This window comes from Giardia intestinalis, chromosome 4 (assembly GCF_000002435.2).
Source record: "Giardia intestinalis strain WB C6 chromosome 4, whole genome shotgun sequence".
Taxonomy (NCBI): domain Eukaryota; phylum Fornicata; order Diplomonadida; family Hexamitidae; genus Giardia; species Giardia duodenalis.
Genome location: NC_051859.1, coordinates 1,987,895 through 2,006,403, shown reverse-complemented (window position 1 = coordinate 2,006,403; position 18,509 = coordinate 1,987,895). Strand labels below are relative to the sequence as shown.

At 54.1% G+C, this 18,509-nt stretch overlaps 9 protein-coding genes and 1 pseudogene across 9 annotated transcripts; 6 read left to right on the top strand and 4 right to left on the bottom strand.

The window, feature by feature from the left end:
- Positions 1–3: 3 nt before the first annotated feature.
- GL50803_0014109 (ATP-binding protein) lies at positions 4–756 on the bottom strand (the record flags this gene model as incomplete). The annotated part of the gene is made up of 1 exon (XM_001705388.1): positions 4–756. One exon carries the CDS (start codon positions 754–756, stop codon positions 4–6), a length of 753 nt encoding a protein of 250 aa, XP_001705440.1.
- A 48-nt stretch (positions 757–804) lies between these two features.
- GL50803_006084 (uncharacterized protein) lies at positions 805–1,461 on the top strand (the record flags this gene model as incomplete). The annotated part of the gene is made up of 1 exon (XM_038046246.1): positions 805–1,461. One exon carries the CDS (start codon positions 805–807, stop codon positions 1,459–1,461), a length of 657 nt encoding a protein of 218 aa, XP_037902056.1.
- Positions 1,462–1,770: 309 nt separating this feature from the next.
- On the top strand, positions 1,771–2,217 carry GL50803_00d20551 (Hypothetical protein; annotated as a pseudogene; the record flags this gene model as incomplete).
- An 11-nt stretch (positions 2,218–2,228) lies between these two features.
- GL50803_00115479 (Ankyrin repeat protein 1) lies at positions 2,229–4,448 on the bottom strand (the record flags this gene model as incomplete). The annotated part of the gene is made up of 1 exon (XM_001705386.2): positions 2,229–4,448. The coding sequence occupies one exon, from the start codon at positions 4,446–4,448 to the stop codon at positions 2,229–2,231; it is 2,220 nt and encodes a 739-aa protein (XP_001705438.1).
- A 54-nt stretch (positions 4,449–4,502) lies between these two features.
- Positions 4,503–5,795, top strand: GL50803_00d17351 (uncharacterized protein; the record flags this gene model as incomplete). Its single annotated transcript, XM_001705385.2, has 1 exon — positions 4,503–5,795. The coding sequence occupies one exon, from the start codon at positions 4,503–4,505 to the stop codon at positions 5,793–5,795; it is 1,293 nt and encodes a 430-aa protein (XP_001705437.2).
- Positions 5,737–6,537, bottom strand: GL50803_00d17350 (uncharacterized protein; the record flags this gene model as incomplete). Its single annotated transcript, XM_001705383.2, has 1 exon — positions 5,737–6,537. The coding sequence occupies one exon, from the start codon at positions 6,535–6,537 to the stop codon at positions 5,737–5,739; it is 801 nt and encodes a 266-aa protein (XP_001705435.2).
- A 23-nt stretch (positions 6,538–6,560) lies between these two features.
- GL50803_00d17352 (uncharacterized protein) lies at positions 6,561–7,901 on the top strand (the record flags this gene model as incomplete). Its single annotated transcript, XM_001705380.1, has 1 exon — positions 6,561–7,901. One exon carries the CDS (start codon positions 6,561–6,563, stop codon positions 7,899–7,901), a length of 1,341 nt encoding a protein of 446 aa, XP_001705432.1.
- Positions 7,902–7,908: 7 nt separating this feature from the next.
- On the top strand, positions 7,909–8,859 carry GL50803_00d17353 (G beta-like protein GBL; the record flags this gene model as incomplete). Its single annotated transcript, XM_001705379.2, has 1 exon — positions 7,909–8,859. The coding sequence occupies one exon, from the start codon at positions 7,909–7,911 to the stop codon at positions 8,857–8,859; it is 951 nt and encodes a 316-aa protein (XP_001705431.2).
- A 34-nt stretch (positions 8,860–8,893) lies between these two features.
- On the top strand, positions 8,894–10,090 carry GL50803_00106320 (Zinc finger protein; the record flags this gene model as incomplete). Its single annotated transcript, XM_001707772.2, has 1 exon — positions 8,894–10,090. The coding sequence occupies one exon, from the start codon at positions 8,894–8,896 to the stop codon at positions 10,088–10,090; it is 1,197 nt and encodes a 398-aa protein (XP_001707824.2).
- A 337-nt stretch (positions 10,091–10,427) lies between these two features.
- GL50803_0023064 (DNA polymerase epsilon, catalytic subunit) lies at positions 10,428–18,200 on the bottom strand (the record flags this gene model as incomplete). Its single annotated transcript, XM_001707771.1, has 1 exon — positions 10,428–18,200. One exon carries the CDS (start codon positions 18,198–18,200, stop codon positions 10,428–10,430), a length of 7,773 nt encoding a protein of 2,590 aa, XP_001707823.1.
- Between the last annotated feature and the right edge of the window lie 309 nt (positions 18,201–18,509).

Here is an 18,509-nt window from a genome sequence, read left to right as displayed (position 1 = left end):
CTGTCACATGCCTAGTATCCGGGTAACCTCCTGAAGAAGAAGTTGAAGAGCTCCTTCATTATCTACTGAGACAGGGAGAGGGAGAAGACTTAGATTGGCATCTAAAAACTCTGCCATTGCTAGATGGAAAGAGCGGACCCTATGCAAGGAAGAAACCACATTAATGATTCCCGTTTCTAAGCACTTAATGAGTGATGCCTGCTGGTCTGCACTAAGTAAGTCACCCTTGGATGCCACTGCCAGTACAGGAATCCCCAAGGAAACTTGTTGTGCAGCTATAGATAGTCCCGCAGAGAGAAGAGAACGGGGATTTAACAGGTTAAATGCCTCGGTGAGCAGAAGGCCGCAAAGGTTGTGCTTGTGGTCAACAAGCAAGTGAGTTAGGATAGAGTCAATGGTATCGTATGCCATGTAGCATTCCACTTGTCCCGGAAAGTCAATGAGAAGAAATTGCCTTTTCGTGGGGGACGTACCGGCTAAGGTGGAGATTTGTGTGCTCAGCCAGTGCACATTCTCTTTGAGAAATTCCATACTATAGAGGATAGCCCCATTGGGTCCAAGACCTTCCAAGTCCTGAACTTCATTAGCTGTGACTAAATCTTTAATAGATATATCGTAGCAATCTTCTTCAAGAGAGGAGGGGTCCAGATCAATAGTAATACAGTCATAGTCCATACAGGTGAGTAATTGTGTCAGCGCATGGCAGAGTGTCGTTTTCCCAGAGCCAGGTGACCCAAAGAAACAGATTCCATGCATACCTGGGAGTAGATGGGCTGGCAAAAATTTAATCCATCAGCTACAACCATGACGTCTGAATTCTACTATGAGCTCAATGGGCTTCTGGGAGCGTTGGAGATCTTTCTAGATCCTAACTCCGACTTCAACTCAATCCGCTTTGAAAGTCGCACGTCATCCTCAAGTTCATTCTTTGTCCCGACTCTCATTGCTCCGCAGGATAGAACGATCCCTATTGAAATACAGACAAAGCTGCAAGCAGAAGAGCGCCGAATACGCAATCTTAAGAATCTTGAATCTCAGGTCGAGAGGCGTCCATCTCTACTGCAAAAACATCAAGATGAGATACAGACTTTGAGACTGTCCAAGGACATCTCTATTCTGGAGAACTACGTCCCATCTGAACAAGAGAAGGAAGATGAAAAACGCCGTGCCGTGGCTATGAGTATATTCATAAAGCTTACCGAGATGAGTTACAAGCCATATACAACAATGAATGACAAACAAGCAGATTACTCGACAGACGCCATGTGGAGTCGGTGCGAACAGCTTCAAGAGAGTGCACGACGCATTGAGTCTCTTTCGTTTGACATAAAGCGACCTAGCTCAAAGCAACGTGTATTTGAATGCAAGCCTCTGCTCCCATCTCCAATTGACCTTCGTACTTTACCTTCTTGGAGCACAAACGTGTATCTTAGAATTCCAATGTCTATCGAAAAAGAATAGACATAAGCGTTAGATATTTGCGGAACGTTATAGATTCGTCACAAATTGTGAATGCATTTCACTCCATAACTAATTATTTACTTCTGTGGTTGTACTACTGTAACCTTATAATCGACTATTTACTAGGGCTTTTTAGCATTGTTTACAGTAGCTTTTTGGACAATCCATTAGTATAAATATGACATCTACCTTGGCTGCTCACTTGTGCCCTGTCCTGTCCACGTGTTTTTAATCGAGTGCTGGTTATTTGCCAGTGACAACTCATAAGATATCTATATCTATTTATCTGAGTCAAGCAAAGATCATCGCGCGGGCGCTCTGCTTCCCCGCAACTTCGGCGTCGCCGAGAACGGCGCGCGGGTGGTCGACTTCAGCTCGCAGTACCACCACAACTCGGGGGTCCAGAACCTTGTGCGCCAGGATCCCTCGGTCTGCTGGTTCACGTCGGTCTACGCGCCCCTCCCCCAGCACGTCGTCATCGACATGGGCCAGCCGGTCTGCCTCACGCGCGTGGGCATCTTCCTCCACGGTGAAAACAGCCAGAACCCCCGGCGCGTCTCCTTTGCGTGCGGGGCCGACCCTGCCTGCCCCGAGCCCCTCGCCGAGATGGACCTCCCGCACCGGGGCGGAGACCACCTGTGCACCCTTCCGTCCCCCCGCGTGGCGCGCTTCGTGCGCTACACGATCCTCGAGAACTTCGGGGGCTCGGGCGCCTACACGACCGGACTCCAGCTCTACGGGGTCCCCGCCCAGTAAACGACGGTTTACTACAGGTAGCTGAACCTCGCCGGCCCTGCGTGGGCCTCGCGGTCCAGCTCTCCGAGCCCCAGGTCTCCCCCGACCGCCGACCGCCCGAGGGAGCCGCTGCGGATGAGGTTCGACATCTCGTCGATGAGGTCTGGCATCGCAAAGTGCTGGGAGCCCCGCGGGCCTGCGTCGCCGTCCTCAAGCGCCTTACTGGACTCGGTGGCCTTCTTGAGCGTGTCGCTCAGACGCTTGTTGCAGATCCACATGTCGTCGATCAACATCGAAATCACGGAGTTGGCCTCGGTCACCTTGCGCGACTTGTCGAAGAGCCGCTCGCGCAGGGCCTCGACTTCTGCGCGAAGGTCTGCGTAGCGCTCGACCGTGATGCCCTCGGCCTCGAACTGCTCCATCGCCTCCTGCATCCCGAGAAGGTTGCGCTGCATCTCCTCCATCTCCTCGAGGAGCTTCTTTGCGTCCTCGTGCTCTGCGCTCAGGGCGTCGAGCTCGCGGCGCGTCTCGTCCAGCTCGCGCGCCGCGTTGCCTCCCGCGGCTTCGGCCCGGGCCAGCTCTCCCTCGAGCTCTTTGACGCGCTCCTGGGCCGTTATCAGCTGCCCCAGGACGGAGTCGTCGCTGTTCTGGAGGTCTGTGATGTGCTTCTCGAGCTCGCGGACGTGTGCATTCATGAGCTCGACCTCGCCCCGCGCGGCCTCGACTTCCTGGCGGGCGGCGGCCTTGACCTCCTCGACCTCCTCCTCCATCGCCTGGGTGTCGCGGACCTTCTCTGCATACCTCGCCTCTGCGGCGGCAACCTTCTTCTCGAGCTCGGACATGTCGTACAGATGGCCCTTCATCTCGCGAATCGCCGCCGCCTGCTCGTCCACCTTTGCACGAAGGTCATCGCGCTCCTGAGCCACGACCTGGAGCTCGACCCGGAGCTTCTCAAGCTCGCGGATCGCATCTCCCTGGGAGAGGATGTCCTCGATCGCCTGGAAGAAGCTGTCCGAGTCACGCACGCCGAGGAGATCTGCAAGGCGCTGGATCGCCTCGGTAAGGGGCTTGTCGGTGACCAGGTTGAACTCCTCGCTCCGGCTGTCGAGGATGAGGGCGGTGACGATGCACGGCTCGACCTCGTCCTCGTAGACCTGCAGAATCTCCTGGCATTGCCGGTGGCCGTGCTGGACGGCGATGTCGTATGCAGACTGGCCTGCATCGTTCCGGAGCCCGTGCTCGAGGGGAGCGAGGAGCCCGACGATAGGCGCGTGGCCGGCCAGGGCTGCGTGCTGGAGCGCAGTGGCCTTCCCGGGGGAGTGGCCGAGAGGCGCCGTGCTCTGGAGGTTGGCCTCGAAGGGCGCGAGGGCCCCGACAATCTCGAGGAAGCCCCGGTGTGCGGCGAACATCATCGCAGTTGTTCCGGTCTTGTTGGGCTGGGCATTTTCGGCGTCGATGAGGTGCTTCACGCACGCGAGGTGGCCTGCGTCTGCTGCGAGGATCAGGGCGGTCGAGCCCTCGTGGTCGCCGCAGCTCGGGTTGTCGGGGATCGCCGCGCCGACGTCCTCGGGCGTCCTTTCAATCAGCACTCGGACGGCGTCTGCGCGCCCGAACTCTGCGGCAAGCATGAGGGGCGTCTTCCCCGACGCATCCCGTGTTCCGCGGTAGAGGTCGGCGAGGAGCGTTACCGAGACGGTGGGGTCTCGCGGAGAGAGGGCGGCATAGTGGAGGGGTGTGCGGCCCAGGCAGTCCCGGGTCTGGGCGCCTGCGGCCACGTGGGCCCTCAGGGCCGGCTCGTTCAGATCGAGGGCGGCGAGAAGGGGCTCGGCGAGGTACGGCCGCTCCTGGTCGAACGCCAGGAGTGCCTTCGTGGTCGAGAGGTGGCCGCGGGAGGCGGCGATCTCAATGGCCGTCGCACCAGCTGGGTACCCGAAGGCCGCGGCGGAAAGCTGCCTCCCAGCCTGGTAGGGCGCGAGGGCTGAGACCGCCGCATCGTGGCCGTGCATGGCCGCCGACATGAGGGCGGTCCAGCCTGTGTCGCTCCGGATGTCCTTCTCGTACGGGAGAAGGTACTTGACCGTGCCTGTGTGGCCGCCCTGGGCTGCAAGGTGTAGCGCCGTGAGCCCGGGCCCGTCCGGGAGCACGGCCCCCTGGTACTGCTTGCAATGGACAACGGTGAACTTGATCTCTCCGGACCGCGCCGCCTCAAACCAGGCGTCGAGGTTTCGCTTGTATTGCGAGTCGTCGGGCATCCAGGAATTTTGTGTTGGCTGCAATTTCACATGAACTTGCGATCGGAATTTACAATGGACCCCGAGAGCACCCTGCTTGGCGCGGCAATCCAGGAGCTCTGGGCCATCAGCCGCCGCCTCGACGAGCTCTCGGCTCGGAAGGCGCCTCTAATGACCGCGATTGCGGTGCGCGAACAGAGGCTCGCCGCCCTCGAGGTCGCTCTCGGGGCCCCCACGCCCCGTCACAGAGCAGCCCTTGTGACGCGCAGCAGCGCCGTGTCTCTTGAGCAGGCGACTGCAGCCCAGATCTACGCGGGCCAGCCGCCCCTTCTCTACCTCCAGGACCGCGAGTCGCACATAGGCTCAACTCGCATGGCCCCGCTCCCTACAGACCCGTGCGCCGCCTTCGCGAGCGAGGAGGCCTCCAGCTTCGTCGGCTTCGAGCCGGCCTATCCAACGAACATCGCAGGGATCGGCGGGGTCCTGGGGCCCCGCTCGGGCATTCCCCTACGCCTCCGCCCCGTGAAGAACCGCTTTCGCGCAAACGACGACCTTGTCAAGGGCCTTCGGACGCTTTCGCCCGCAGACGCACAGGGCGCGCCCTACTTTTCCCGCCCAGTTGTCTCCCCGGACGACGAGCACGACGACGTGACGCACCTCCAGGCGGTCCAGAACGTCGGGCTCTACGCCGCAGCGCCCCTGCTCCCGCTGGCATCGGCGCCTGTCGGGCCTTCGAGGACACACGCCCGTCAGCGGCAGTTCAGCGTCGTTGGGGTCAGCAAGGCGGTCGAGGAGGCCTTCGAGTTTGCAAACATCGAGCGCCTGGTGGCAGACCTCAACGACGACGGGGTGCCGTCTGCGGTTGAGCCCTCCTCGGCCGCGCCTGTGCTTCCTCGGGCCCGCGGGTCGCTTGCGGGCAGAGGTGGGCGTGCGCCGGGGATCTGCCGCCTCTCCACGCACCGCGGAGTGCCCAGCCGCCCGGCCTCTGGGGGCTCTGCATTCGACGAGACCCGTCGCATCGTCGGCGAGATGATGGCCGGCAGCGCCGCCCCCACGCTCGACCGTCTGCGCCGCGCATTTGCAGACCGAAACCTCCGACTGCGACGAGCGCTCGCCGCGCGCCTCGAGACCCAGGTGCTCTGCCTCCGCTGGCAGCGTCTGGAACGGCCCCTGAGTCGCCCGGTAGACAAGACCCTCGACCTCCTTTGCAAGCACCGGCTCAACAGCCTACCCGGCTTTGCCACGAGTAGTTTGCGCCTGATGAACCGAAGCAGGCGCCACGGAGTTGCGTGGGAGGGGTTTACACCGGTCACAGGCTCCTCCCCCGGCCCCGGAACTCCTCGGCAGGAGGCGGAAGTGTCTCTGTAGGCCGGACGTCCTCGGGCCCGTCCTCGCTGGCCACGAGAGCCTCGTCCTCCGGGGACAAAGGCCTCCTGAAGGCTCTTCGCGGCAGGACATACGCTGCGACGACGCCCGAGAGCGTGTAGGGAACGCCCTCCCAGGGGGGATAGAGCATCACCTGGGCCATGAGGACGGTGACGAGGATGACGCCCCACGCCGGGATGGGGCACCGGAAGCAGCAAGTGAACGACTTATGCCCGGACAGCCGGATCCCCATAATCGTCAGGAATACCAGCAGGGGTCCGGGCCCCATGTTCGCATTGCTTGTCCACTGGGCGGCGAAGTACGGGACGTCCCGGAGGCCGGGGGTGAGGGCGAGGAGGGCCGTGAGGGCCGACGTCAGAAGGGAGACGCAGGGGACCGCAAAGGCGAGGAGCCCGAGAAAAACCTTCCAGCCGACGGTCCGCTCCAGTAGGAACGCAGAGTTCCAGCCGATCAAGGCGAAGAGGGCTCCCTGGAAGACGGACTCCGGGAGAACAGGGGCGCTGACCAGCCGCCAGAGCTCCAGGTCCTTGTATGCACGCTCCATATTGATGGAGAGCCAGATTGCAGCCTGGAAGCCCCCCGCCAGCGAGGCCAGCGACAGGGAAAGGCCGGCGAGCAGCTCGAGGGCAAGAAGGCAGAGTGCACACCGGGGCATCGCGAGAAGCGCAGCTCCGAACCTGTGGCAGCATCCCGCTGGCCGTGCCGGGGGGTCGTCAGGTTGCATGCCGGGGGGCATCAAAATTATAAATGCCTATCAGCGATGGCATCCCGACGGCCATCCTCACAGCCCACCGGGGACGCATTCGGGCGCTGCTTCTGACACTCCACGGCCAGCTGGGCCTCCGGGAGGTTGTCTTTGCAGCCCTGGCCAACCTTTCCCTGCTCGAGCCCCCAGGGCCCGCTGCGGCACCCACGCCCCTCCCCGACTATGATTGCTGCGAGCTCTACCAGGTCGTCACCAGGTCTCGCCGTAACCTCCTCCAGTGGCTCCCCCCGCTCCACTTGACCCTTGAAGACCTCCGGCGTGTCCAGACGCGTGTCCGGGGCGACGCCGAGCTCCTCACGTTCTTCCTTGTTGTGAAGCAGCACGTCACCCGGCTCCGATACACCCACCCCCTGGCACAGCCTGGAGGTCCCGGGCTGGCTGCCGCCCCCGAGGCAAGCGCCCGCTGTCGGGACATCGGGTACGCCGCAGCAGACCTCCGAGGGTCAACGCGCGCCAGTCTGGACCCCGCAGACCTTCTGGGCGGCCCCTTGGAGGACCCGGCGCTGGCTGTCTGCCGCACCCTCCGGGGCCTTCATCCGGCTCCCTGGGTCCTTCCCATGGGCGTCCTTGCGCAGCACTACGGCACGTTTCTGCAGCGATCCGGGGTCCAGGGGCCGTTCTTTGTGCGCGTCGTCCAGATGCCCCCGATCACGCCCTCGGGTGGCCAGGAGTCTCGCCGGCTGTTTTCGCGCCGCCAGTTTCTTGAGGTCGGGCTGTACGTGCGGGCCGGAAGCACGCTCTACACGCTCCTCCTTCCTCTCGTGGCCGTCGGGCGCGCCCTCCATCACCTCGCCGTGGCCACTCGACTTGCCGCCCCCTGGCCGCTGCTCCTGTCTCCAGACCTGCTCCTGGCAGTCCGTGTCTCCCCCATCGGCTTCGCCGTCCACGTCCTCTCGACGTTCTGGACCGTCTGCGTCATCTACATCTTTCAGCTCGCGAGCGTTCCCAGCCTCGCCGCCCTGGCCGCCCTCTACTGGAAGACCTACGTCGTCACGTACGCCGCCAAGGCCCTCATCTACAGCACCGCGAACTTCCTGCCGCCCGCGCCAATCGTCGAGTTCATCAAGTCTGCAGACCCCGTGGGGGCCGAGGGCGTCCTCTACCACGCGTTCTTCGACGACTTCTTCCGCGAGGACTGCGAGCAGCGGGCCCATGGGGGCTACCGGAGGGTCGCGCAAGCCCCGGCTGTCTTCAAGCTCCTCGAGGAGGCGAACATCAATCTTCCGCAGCCCCAGGGGCCCCGCATGCACAGCGCCGCAAGGCTTGTGCTCCTGCTGTTGGCCACGCTGCTTCCAAGCTTCGACCCTCAGAGACGCTTCTAGTCAAAAAATGGAAGAGGTCGTCATTGCCACGGGGAGCTACGACGGGTCGATCAAGCTCTGGCGGCCGACCTCTGAAAGTGCGCTCCGCACGCTGAACTTCGGAAAGGTCGCCAACGGGCTGGCCCTCAGCGCGGACCGGAAAGTCCTGCTTGCAGCCGGGTTCTCCGCCACGACCGTTTATGACCTCGGCTCTGCCGGGCGGGACCCAGTCGCCGCCTTCGACGGACACCTCTCCAACGTCACAGGATGCTGCTTTCTCCAGGGCGACTCGACCGTCGCCAGCGTGGGCGAGGACGGACGCCTTCTGCTCTTCGACACCCGCGGGGGGAAGCAGACTAGCTGCATCGTCCACGACGCGGCCCTCAACACGCTCTCTGTCGCGTGCGACCGGGGGGATGCGGCGCTCCTCGTCACGGGAGATCAGGAGGGTCGCCTGCTTGCGTACGATCTGCGCCAGCCCCGGCACCCCTTCGCAACGACGGTCGCGTTCGAGTGCGACGTCGGCGTCCGTTCGGTCAGCTGCGCCCCGGGGGCTCAAATCCTCGCGTGCTCTGACGGGCGGGGCATCGTCCGCGTCTACGCCTACAAGGGCAGCAGCCACTTCTTCGCGCCTCAGCAGTCCATCCAGGCGCACTTGGATGCCGTGATGCACGTCAACCTCTCTCCGGACGGGGCCGTCCTGGCGACGTGCAGCGCCGACAAGACTTGCAAGATCTGGTCCGTTGCTCTTGAGGAGGACTGCTATCTGACGCGCGCCCGCGTGCTGGGGACAAACGAGGCCACGGTCTGGGCGAGCGCCTTTAGTGCGGACTCGGCGTGCATCATCACGGCCGCAGACAAGAGCGCGAAGCTCTGGAACATCGCGGGCGACCCGACCGACAAGTATGTCTACGCCTACAACGGGCACTCGCACACCGTGACGACGGTGGTTCTCGGAGACGTCCGCCTTCCCCTGTGATTCCCTGCGCCGTTCCCTGCGCGCCTGCAAAAAGATGCTCTATAGCGCTTCAGATGTCGAACGCGTTCCTACGGACTCCCGAATCTGCGTCCTCCTGACCACCCTCTTTACCGTCCCTCCCGGCGGCGATCCTGCCGAGCCGAGCCAGCGGTGCCCGCGCAAGACGTTTATCTCGGCGATCCTCGAGGGCTCTGGCCGCGGGCTGCAGGGCTCCTGGGAGGAGGTCGCAGAGCCCGTCTGCCTGCTCGAGGCGTACGATCCCGCCCTGCCCTACGCGATCCGGGTCGCAGCGGGCGCCGGCCGGGTCGCCCGGGACCCGGCGCTCCCTGCCTCGCACTACCTCTATGCCGCACACAAGCAGGGCCTCTCCGTGGGCTGCCCACACTATGTCCGGGGCTGCCTCCTCTACTGCGCAGTCTGCGGAGAGCGCTCTCTATGCCGCTTCTGCCACGATGCCTCCCACGACGACCACGAGTTCCCGCGGACCCGCACGGCAGAGGTCTTCTGTCTCTTCTGCCGCGCCACCGGCCCCATCGGGCTCCGCTGCACACACTGCCAGATGCCCTTCGGGACGCGCTACTGCGAGACGTGTCGCCTCATCTGCGGAATGGGCCGCGAGGGGCGTCCGAGCTTCCACTGCGCCCGCTGCGGGACGTGCCGGCAGGGCCTTCCGGGGTACTCGGAGCACTGCGAGCGTTGCGGGACATGCCACACAGTCGCCCTTGGCCAGGTTCACGCGTGCGCGCCGGACCCCGGGAACTGCGTCTACTGCCTCGACGGCCTCCGGGACAACATCTACCCGTACATCGTCCTTCCCTGCGGGCGCCACTCGTGCCACCGCCACTGCTACGAGGCCGTCTTTCGCCTGGGTGGGGCGAACTACAAGTGCCCGGTCTGCCGCCGGCTCGTCCTCTTCGGGCAGGACAGGGAGCTCTACGAGGCGCGCCTGGAGGAGCTCCGGGGATCGCTTGCGGTCCCGCCCGAGTACCGGGGCGTCTTCGTCGACTGCGCATGCCACGAGTGCGGCGGGCTCTTTGTCGCCCGGCGCCACCACCTCTACCGCTGCCCGGGCTGTGGCTCCCACAACGCCGCCGAGCGCGGGCTCTTCAGAGGCGCCGCCGCAGACGCGCGCCGCGCAATCGCGCTCCAGGCCCGCTCCGGGGCGTTTACTAGAACAGGGCGTCAAGGGCCGCCTCCAGCTGGACCTGGGATTGAATATGACGACAAATAACGCCGGTATCATACTACAAGTTGTAGTGTTTGCAAAGCAACAAGTGAATTAATTGCATAATTAGCGTGACTTGCTTCTTCCTTGTAAAACATGACGAATAAAATCAATTTAGAACCTAAGTTATAGATGAACGACGAGCATCTGGCCACGAGCTTCGCTAGCTGGCTCTATGGGGTTGACCTGGGGCTGGAAAACAGTATAATTAGTCGGGAAAATACTGTTGCAATACGACGATTTGCTGCCTCTGCGACCTTATTGGCATCACATGCTCAGCAAGCGTACCTAGCATTCCATAATGGCACGACAATAGCCACAGAGCGTGAAAATCTGGTTTTGTCTATTGTTTCCCCACCGTCGCAAAACTAAATTGTCTGTTGTGATAATTAAGCTGTTGGCTCCACCACGTGCACATTTCAAAGAGATCAACCATATCATGAACCTGAGATGCCAATAATATCATTCCTATTTCATTTGTTACACGGTCAAGAAGCATTTCTTCCTCATTTTTGTCTAGATTATTGTGTTTATGAATTATCACGGTTCTTGATGTGCTTTGCCGAGAAAAGTAATCGGTTACCAGTTGTGATAACTGCCTACTTAAGCCTCTCTCAAGCACGCTACTTTCTATAACGCCTCCGCAGGAGAAACAGTAGAACGCCTTATTACGCATAACATCCAGGCGGTTTAGTTGTTTGCATGCGTCACACAGAATGTTCGACACATTATATTCCTGGAATAATTCTTCGTACTTTATTCTGGTGTCTAGGGGACTATATACTCCTATTCCGGGCAAAATCCCCCAGCAGAACGACCTAGTCACATCTCTGATTCGTTCATCTAGTGAAAAAATGTACAGAAATGTTCTAACAAAGTATATCCCAGGTGATAGACTATCTAACAACTTCGACATTCCTGCTTGTGCGTACATGTGCGTTACTTTCTGAGGCCACTGAGTTATGTTTTTAATATAATAGATGTGAAATAGATCTGCCAGTGTATGTAGCGTTTCGCGGATCTTAGCATTTGCTTGTAGAGCAACTAATTTGCCCATGAAGACAGCCTGCTCGTCCTTAGTAAAGGGCGCCATGTCAAAAACGCATTTTTGAAGAAACTCAATGAATCTCGTTCCACTGCTTTTCAGTTCTCCATTTGCCGAGGAGACAGATTTAGCGCTCTTGCTTATACTGTCGTTCATGATTAGAGAGTACGCAGATGCAGCTAGCTGGAAGATGTATCTAAGCTCCTTTGGTAGTGGCTCTTGAGCACTAAAATGACCTATCACATGGTCTAGGTTGCACGAGTATCCAAAGTAGTTTGCAATATCTATGAACGCCAGATGGCGTATTACTGTAATTTGTGGTATATTTGAGTTAAAACAGAACGCTGCCTCTCCTGTCTTCGCTTCTTCTTGTTTCGAGGTTGGGTTTATTGTGGCTGGGGATTTTAACGCATAACTAGGGGAGGACTCTAAAGCTTGTTTTGCTTGTGCCTTTGCCTTTGAAAGGAAGACAGAACCCTCTATGTTCATGATAGTATTGTTGTGTAGTTGCATTACTAGAGCCTCTTTGATGGCGTTGCTATAGGCGGGACATCCACACAAACACTGGCAGACAGCCTCCACAGATGGTAGTTCGTACAGCTGAAAGAGACCCGTCGAGTAGACGTTACGCAGCAAGTAGCGATAACTATTTAAAAGCAGTTCTGGGTCCATCTTCTCTGACGCGATGATGTTTTTCGTGACATCTGCGTACACCAGGATGTATCCGCTTTCTGCGAGGATATCGTCATATGTTGCGTAAAACTGGTGAAGTTCTTCGTATAGAATTTCAACCATTCCATTGCTAAATAAAAGAGACACATTGGAGAAGAGATATGTTTTTATCATGCTCGAAATATGGTGCTTAACTTGCGCAGGGATGCTCTGTGAAAATGCAATACCTTTGAGTGTTTTGCTGAGCATGCGCAAGCGGGACGCGGAGGTTACACGAGCTGGGAGAGCCTTAATTGTTTGATTTGATGGCGTTGCGATTACAACAGGAGGCTTTATAAGATAGTTCATAAGAAGCTGCATAAACGTATTCCTTACTGGAATCATCAAGCTGTAACCGTGGTACATTCCACTTCGCAACGTGTATTCGGTGGCAAACATTCTTGATTCTTTCCGGTCTCGTGATGGCAGCAGCATGTTGTTGTTGGCATACTCTCTTGCAATAAGGGTATCAAGTAGTAGAGTAGTAGTACAGGATGCTTGAGTTCCAGATAGAAGATCTTGAGGAAGAACAACTTTACAGAACTCAGATTCATCTAGCACGAGGTTTATAGGAATAGTGAAAATGTGAGAGATATATTGAGCCACTATTGTGTCAACTATTAGAGATACTAAGGGTTGGAGCATCATAGTGAAACGTCTTGTGATTTCTGAGTTGCATGCAGAAAGAACGGGTGGTCGCTTCAGACTTGGCTCTTCAGTTGGTGCGTCTTGGTTGTAAGGGGCATGCGTGTCATGTGAGATTAGGATCTCTGTGTACGGACACGGGTTTTCAGGCAAATCAATGATAAAATGTTGCTCTTTGAAATATATGTTTGTCGACGTGCTTCTGGCTCGGCTCTTACTTTTGCAATCTGCTTTCCAGAATAATAATGCAGACTCACTATTTTGACTATATAACTCTGCAAGGGCTTCAATGGCATCACTTGGATTTCTTGCTGTTCTAAATAGGAGAGCATTCTTGAGTGTCTGTATATTCAATCCTGACGTCCTTTCCTTTTCTTCAACCCCACACTGCTTAATGACTCTTAGGATATACCTAAATGTGTGAGCAACTACTGAATCTAATGTAGCCTGGCCTGGTTTGGTGGCCCCTGTGGAAAGGTGTCCCACAAAATCCTCTAGCAACTGAGCAAAAAGAGAAGCTACGTCAGGGGCTACTGCCTCTGCGTCAATATCTAAGTTAAGTGGATCAATGTCAGTAGCAACAGTTATGAGTGCCAACCGTCCATCTGGAAGTAGGCTTGTAAGATGCTTGTTTGTCTCTACCACAAAACCAACAGGGTAACACGGTGAAGTATCCTTTTCAAATGGAAAAATAGAAAACCAATCAGTACCATTCTTTGCAGATCCTTGACTAGCATACTTTGCTGAGTATGTGTATGGTACTTCCCCCATGTTAAGAAATCTTCTACTTTCATATGTTTCGGGAAGGTCCAACTTGTGACGAAACTCAATTAAGAACCGAAAAGGCCCTGATACATCAGCTTCGTAAACGTCCGTTACAACAACACTGCTTTTCAATTCTTGGAAGGACGACTGTCCCGATGCATGTGTATCTGCACTCATTTCATACAGCAACAGCTGAGTACAACAAGCCATATCGGGAAGAACCAGATTCTTTTTCGTAACATCAGCAATTGTAAGTGTCGGTGATGAATAATTAGCAATAACATCCTGCGGAATGGCAGTTTTGAGGTTGAAGTATACCCGTACCGATGTTCCAAAGATAATGCGTTTCATTATCCTATTCTTATTTATGCAGAAGCACGATACTTTTCCCGAGGGGAGAACAGTAACGGTCACTATGTGTAACTTAAAATCGTTACTGGCATCATACATCGCACGATTGGCACGTAATTGATGGGATATGGAATGTTTACCGCCGAGAGATACATTGTGAGAGAGATAGTACGGCCTTCCAATGATGTTCTTCTCCACAAGTTCTGTCCAGTAAACGGTTTGCTGCATATACCATCGTGAAAATTCTGCAGCTGTTTTTGGGTGGTGGACGAGCCTGTTCTCGACAAGGTGCGGCCTAACGTGACCATCTTTTTCTTCATGGCTGCAACTACTGTCATCGGATTCTGTCCCAGTTGAAACGGTATCATTCTCATCTTCACTTTCGTTGGGGTCATCTTCTTGAATGTTACTAGTATTAGCAGAGGACAGAGGCTCTTCGTTAGGATAAGGATTTCCGCGTTCGATTGCTTGTGTATTTAACTTTGCGGCCTTAGATTTTTCACTTCCTATCTTTAAATACTGCTGCAAAATGTTACTGAATTGCTTGGTGGATAGTTGTGCCTGGGATTGGACCAGCCAATCAGGAAATGCAATTCTTTGAACTGGTGAGGCTGCAATCCCTTGGAGACCAGATGGAACAACTATTATCTTATAGATAGCTCCGGACAGTCTAGCTAGGTAGTAATCCCAGTCAATAAGTTCACGTATATCTGCAACAGTGTCGCCTTTGTGATCTCCTATCCATTGTCGAAGAAACTTGAACCGTACATGTTCGGGAGAATTGAATATCTGGACTGGAACAGCTCTTTCACTAACAGGTGATCCCTCTGGGAGCTTACTAATGATGTACTCAACGCTTAATCCGTCTACACTTGCGAACAAAGGGTCAAGAAAGCTGGTCATGCGGCGAGCACATGTAATAGAAGTGGATTTGCGGTTTTTGGGCGTACTGTTGAGGGAGTTTTTCAGAGTACTGGCCTCAGATATAAGTGTAATGAGTTGCTGATCTGTAAGGAAGGATCCCTTGGTATAAATAATATCCAAATACGTATTTGCAACCCTTGCTGCGTGATCGTATGCATCCTCCAGAGTTCCACCCTTAAGGAATTGGGAAAAAACACGTGTCTGAAATGACTTGATAATTTTTAGCTCACCTCTCCTTTTGAGCTCAAATCCTTTCAGTTCCGAAAGGCCCCCCGTAAGGTCAAAGACTGCGTACTTTTTCTTGATTCGAACACCCTCTTCTCTAGCTGCTGATAAAACCATACATGAGTAGGGTCCATCAACCTCAAACTCAATTGTGCACTCATTGACTCTTTTCCATGCCTTAATTGGCGATTCCAACTGAGTGCTAGAAGACGAGGTATTCTTGCCTAGTAACAAATCCCTAGATGGAGAGGACGCATATAATAACAATGACATATCATTAGAGTCAAATCCAGGAAGGGATCCTTGAGCATTCTTATCACACTTTAATTTAATGCCATGGTCATGAGATGGAGGATCCTTATTATGTATGACGTTAATAAGATACTGCTTATTAGTGTTCTGCGTTTGTGTCAGTGCATTTAACATTGTTCCAGGATAGCTGAAGCTTACCCTCCGGCTGCTTTGGGCATCAGTGTTTCCTGGATCGATAATAGTAAACGTACAGGTTTCAGGAAACGATGATGGTAAACAGCACCAAATCCCATCCGTGTCCAGCTCTAGCACAAACCCAATCATTTCAATAAGGGTCCGTGCACGCTTTATAATGGTTGCACCAGCATGTGTGACGGCTGCAGCCATCTCAAGGGAATACCAACGGCTTCCTTTGCGCATGGCGTATCCGTAGAAGGAGTTGAGAATGCATTTGTGAGCCAATTGGAGTGACTCCTTTAAAACTATCAGCCCAGTTTGGGAGTCTATTTCCCTTCGTAAATTTTGGGCATCTTCAGACGCTTCAAGGCCTGCTTCCATTAATTCGGTGAGCTGTTTCTTTGCTTTACTCAGCTTTAAGGAATGGTCTTTCTGCTCTCTCTTGAACCGGTAGCGACGATCACGAAACTTTCGAACTGTATCTATGAAAAAGCTATTTTCACGCTGACATACAATGGTTTTCCTTCGCATCTCTTCGGTCTTTTGTTTTAGCTTATATTGGCTCTTGGAATACGTCTCTAAACGCTCATGAAGGAGTCTGGCCTTTTCAGATTCAGTAAGAGCGTGCATCCACCTGTCAGCACCAATCTGAGAGATTGTTTGATTTTTTATCATCAGATACTCTGAAAAGTCGAGTGGGTAGTAGGACCCTCGCCAGTCCCATTCCATGATACGCTGGCATACTTGCGCCTCTTTAATAGTGCTAAAGTCGCAAGAAGCACAAGTTGTATTTGGGTCAACAATAGCAGTAGGCTGGAGCTTGTTTGTTAACATGATATTCGGATACATAGCTGCAACGTCGAGGTGATAGAGAAGGGGCTTGGAAGTAACGGTATTGCTACATGCAACCAATCCTTCGATAATATAGTTCCGTACTTCAGAATAATTGGAACAGATAGTAGTCTCAACATGCCTAATGAGGTTGTCAACATGATTGCCATAAGACTCAAACGGTTTTGAAAGTCTTTCTTTTAGTCGCTCCCTGGCTTTAGTCCAGGTATCTGGCAGCCAGATAATGTTTTTGTTTGGCGTTTTATAAAAACATAATTCTGTTGCTGAAGCATGAGAATCCTTCTTACATATACTTTCAATCGTCTTCTGTTCCAAGCTTATCTCTTCAAGTATGTTGAGCACACTTTGGTATGCGCTCGTATGTTCGTTACACACTTTGCTCACATTAAGCTGAATAATCAGATCTCTGTCTATGTATCGTAGCAGATATCCATACCCTTCAAACCTCCTAGTCTTAAAGGCTTCACTGTAGTATCCGAAGTCGTAGGCAATGTCGTTTCTATAGACACCTGCATTTATTGCTTCCACCTTGCCACCGACGTAGGTCTGATTAAGTAAGATTCGTTTTTCCTTATTTGCATCAAACACTACCTGAAGTAGCGGGTCATTATGCTTATTGGGGAACGGCACATTAGCCTGGTATGCTTCCACCATGAGGAGGTGCTCGCAAAGCGTTCCTGTTCCTCGCCGCAGAATGTCATCTGGATTCAGGGGTAAGATGGTTCCCAGTGCGAAAATGAATGGATGTACATATTTTCGATATAGATAGTATGTCGCAACGGCATCAGAGACAGAATAAGAAGCCAGAACCTGCGGATCTGTCTGGGCATAGGAAACCATTAACTCAGGAGAAAGCTCATCGGGATGATATTTCAGTTTGGCCCGTGTGACAGCTTTAAGGCCTTGTGAGCCCTGGGGAAGGTAGGAATCACGACGCACCCATCTGAAACAATCCAAATGGGGGACAGCTCGTGCATAATATTGCTTCTCAACAAGTCCAGCACGGGAAGTGGACTCAGATTTTAAAACTCCAATCTCGTCTAGCAAATCCATGCCATAGGCTGCTGCACGAACGTCAACAAAGGGCCAGTCAAAGAAGTCCCCGTTGAATGTTGCAAAAATGTTCGGCCGGGCTGTACGTATATGTGTGAAGAAAAAGATTAGGAGATCCTTCTCCGTAGGTAAGTTGAAACAGGCAAATTTTCCGGGGAACTCGGGCTTTGGAGTATATTCAAAATCAGTTATATCTCTGCTGAAGATTGAACGATTAATTAGCAGATACCCCTGATCATCAAACATATATGAAATGCACATTATTTGGTCTCCAGCCTCCGCATTTGGGAAGCGAAGGGGCTTTTTTGTTGTCTCTATGTCATAGGCTAGTACCTTTGGAACAGGTGGGAGCTCAAATTCACCACCCTCTAGGCGTTCTAGTAAAGGAGTTTCTAACTCTGGTTTTACTGTCACGCTGTACCATGTCGACATGGTTAGTTCATTATCTATAAGGAACCGAGCGGTCAGGTTGACATCGTGTTCCAAAACGTTACCTATATAATCCACGAGGGACTTGAGTGTTCGAGGAATGGATTTGATGTCCGTGTTTGGTGTAATTCGGGCAATTCCAGCCTTGTTATAAATATCACCGACAGCAGAAAGCTCTTTCTGGCGGAGTAACCCAAGTAGGGCTGTAGACACAGTGCGGAGATTAGTGAGATTGTCAAAGGAAAGACGCAAGTGAGCTATTCCATCATTAGCAATGTGATTCTGGACCGACAAGTCATTGCGCTCTATCAGCGTCATCTCAATGTGCAAGTCAGGGTAGTGTAAAAGGAGACGCTCTTGTATGAATAAGTAATTCTCCACAGGAGCCTGGATATAGAAGTAAGGTTTCACAGGAATGATTATCTTGAATAAATCAAGGGCTGCGGTCATAAAGTAGCACTCAACGGCAGCATAAAGTGGAGGACTTTGAGCAGAAGGGATTCGTGCCTCATTGGGGTCGCCAAATAAAACGGTTTCGTAGAGATTATAAAGCCAGCCTCGGTAGACTCCCGGGGTCGTTGTTCTATAACACCCATAGAGAGCATCTGCTCGCTCGATAGCAAGAAGTTGCTCTTTAATCTGCTCTGTCCCGGTTCGAGGCTGCTCGCTAGGTTTTCGACTAGCCATTTTTCCGTTTATTCACATTGGTCTGCTCAATAATCTTTAAGCTCGTTAACTGCGGTCGAATAATTCGTCATGGGGCCTGTCTATCGTGTCTCAGCCTTGAGGTGTCGCCTTCTTTTTAGGTTCTTTAGTAATGGCTATCTGCTATTAAAGGAGTGCTAATCAGCAAGCATTGATTATATATGCCTTCTCATCTTATGATGCTATTTAAAACACAGATACTCCTCTTTACCATTCACACCCCTGCATAGACTCTCATGCTTCATACAGTCCCTTGCAAACGTGGCTCCGTTGTCGCCTGCCCTGCCCCGG